Source organism: Mus caroli, chromosome 8 (genome assembly GCF_900094665.2).
Source record: "Mus caroli chromosome 8, CAROLI_EIJ_v1.1, whole genome shotgun sequence".
NCBI lineage: Eukaryota > Metazoa > Chordata > Mammalia > Rodentia > Muridae > Mus > Mus caroli.
Window position 1 is genome coordinate 84745357 of NC_034577.1, and position 2850 is coordinate 84748206.

At 43.5% G+C, this 2850-nt stretch overlaps 1 protein-coding gene across 9 annotated transcripts in view; it reads right to left on the reverse strand.

The window, feature by feature from the left end:
- The window catches only part of LOC110299985 (carboxylesterase 1E), a 32565-nt gene that overhangs the window by 26213 nt on the left and 3502 nt on the right, over positions 1-2850 (reverse strand). For 4 of the 9 annotated variants that reach the window (XM_021169983.2, XM_021169990.2, XM_021169980.2 and 1 more), the window contains exon 1: positions 1796-2025. The exons of the other annotated variants lie outside the window; for them this stretch is intronic. In XM_021169983.2, coding sequence (XP_021025642.1) covers positions 1796-1847 — 52 coding nt within the window. In that variant the 5' untranslated portion in view covers positions 1848-2025. Of the gene's footprint in view, positions 1-1795; positions 2026-2850 lie in introns of those variants that run through there. 9 annotated transcript variants of the gene reach the window in all.

The window sequence follows — 2850 nt, forward strand, 5'->3', positions numbered from 1 at the left end:
GGGTGGGGGAGTTGGGGGGGAAGGGGGGACTTTTCAGATAGCACTGGAGATGTGAATGAAGAAAGAACCTAATTTAAAAAAAAAAAAAGAACATGAGCTTGCAAACAGCTTATGTCACACACATGCACACACACACACACACACACACACACACACACACACACACACACTATGGAAATGGCATGACCGGCAGCAAAAACTGCTCCACCCAAACCTGGTTCCTGCTTTACTCTCAGTTCCTGGCTTTTCATAGAGCCACATGTACAGAGAGAAGATAAAACCTAAACATATTCTAGGCTTTCAGTGTTCTTAAGCTCTGGACTCATAGGTCATAGATAGGCTAAGGCGGTGTTTATGGTGTGCATGGCCCTATGGATCTCAATTCCTCAATTGCTAAGATGTCACAGATAAACACTGAGATCCAATATGAAGTCTTGTATTAATCATGAATTTTATTTGCTCATGTGATGTATTGACATGTTACTTCCCTGACTCTATGGGAACTGTGGTTCCTGTGGTACATCAAACCCAGAACCACTGTTCCATACACCTCCTTTATTCATGTCTCCCCTCCTGGGCTACTGTTTTATGGGCTGTAATCACTTTCAACCATGGTCAAGACAACTAAGATAGTCTGTGACCAAGAATCCATTGGGGGGAAAAGAAAAGGAATTCTTCAGAAGCTGCCTCAAGGAGGCTCCTGTCTATAGTTTACCCATCCTTCCACCTCCTCAGGACCCTGCTCCTTTCTTTTTGTCACCCCAGTTATGAACCCTTTCTTTGGGAGTCAGGATTAGCAGACTATTATCTTAATGTTCATTATCTCTAATGTGATGACCTGATTACACCTCCGATTTCTTATTAATATGCTCCATTTTTCTATAATTTCAGTATATATGTACATATGATGTATGTGCACCTATGTGCACACTTGTGAGTGTGTAAATGAAGGCATGTGCATGCAGTGGTGCTTGTATGGAAGTCAGAGGACCACTTTACACACTGCATCCACTAGCTGGTTTAAAATGTGGTCCCCTTGTTCATTTCCTAGTCTCCTTTGTTGTATACGAGGCTAGCTGGTTCTGGTCCAGGAACCTCTGGGCATTCTCCTGCCTCCACCTCCCATCTTGGGACAAGAGCACTGAGATTGTAGTCCCACTAGCTACATCACACGAATACTGGGGATTCAGACTCGAGTCCTTGTGCTTACACAGAAGGGGCTCTACCCTGTGATCCGGCTCCTCAGCCCTGATACACATCATTTCAAGTCAACCCCCTTATCCGTCATCTCCTCTCACCTAGACCCACCCTAAATACTATAGAAGGCACCACCTAAGGCATCCTCACAGTGACCCAGTGGAGAGGGTACGGTCACCACTTCTGTAGAGACAGGACGACACAAGTTCACCATGCTGAGTACTTTGCCTAAAGACAAGCAGTTTGGAAGTATTTAGCTGAGATTCCGAATTTTCTACCAAGCTTCTTTCCAAAATCAGGCTAACTGTAGACAAACAGTTAAGGAGGAAACGGGCAGCTTTCCTAATCCCCTTTGTGGCACATGGTGCTAGCGCACTGCCCTTCTCTACCTGCCATGTGATCTTAAGTTAGAGTGTTTGTTTTTCTCTGACTCAGCATGTCAGCTGGACTGGGAGACTTGTCTAAAGAGTGAAAATGGCTACCGATCAAAGCTCGCTACAGTTTTATACTATGGTCACCTCTGCCCACCTCTACCTGGTATTAGCTTTTGATATGTACCCCACCATCACCCGAATGTTTGTATTCCATGAAGACTCACCCCCTGCTGTGAATGCTGCAAGTGACACCAGGATCAGAGCAGAGAGGCACATGGTTGGAGGCTACAGGTTTGCAGGACAGGGAGATCTCCAGCCTGTGACAAAGGGGGCACACTGATTCTGCCCCACTCCTGGAGGGTACCAGCAAATTTCTCTCAATCAATTGTATGATACCACAAAAGAACAATCTTTCTATTCCAAAGAGCTCTGCAGGTTTCTCAAGAGATCACTAAGCCACCCCCACCCAGAGTTTACCCAGGTTTATCTAAATTGTTTGGACTCTACACTTAGATTGCAGGAGTCCACAAACTGGTCTAACAACTTCTTACATAAATATCTCTCAGCAGGACATTCACACCTCAGTGCTCTCTTATTTTCCAAACCTAGGCACCAGTTCTGTAGACTCCTTTAAGTAAGGTGACTCTTTGGTCTTGGGTCTTCACATCAAGCTGGAATTGTTCAGAGCCCCTCACAGCCACACAGTTGATCACCAGAGAGGTTAGGGCACACCTCCCAGATTCTCTTTGCTGGGAGAGTTTTAGAACTTAATTTGGTAACAATCTTAAATTTCATCATTTTATTTTTGCCTAATTTATCTTTATAAGAGTCCTGTAAACTGGTCTAGCCTTCTGCCATGCAGACACAGTCAAGGATCTCACAACCTTTCAAAGGAGAGATTTAGGGATAGGCATTCTTATATAAATGAACAATGTATTTTTGTTTTAATAGTTTTTAAGTTAGTCTCCATAGTAATGGGTTTTATTATGAACTTTGAAGCAGATTTTATTATTATCGGTCTTTTCCCACTCTTCTTCATCCCTTTGTGTCTCTCAGCTCATCCTTTCCACCCTAATAGTCTCCCTTTGTACTTTCATTCTCCTCCTTCTTTTCCTTCTTCTCCTCCTCCTTCTTCTCCCTCTCCTCCTTCTCCTCCTCCTTCTTCTCCTTTTCTTTCTTTCTCTTTCTTTCATTCATTCTTTCTTTCTTTCCTTCTTCTTCTTCTTCTTCTTCTTCTTCTTCTTCTTCTTCTTCTTCTTCTTCTTCTTCTTCTTCTTCT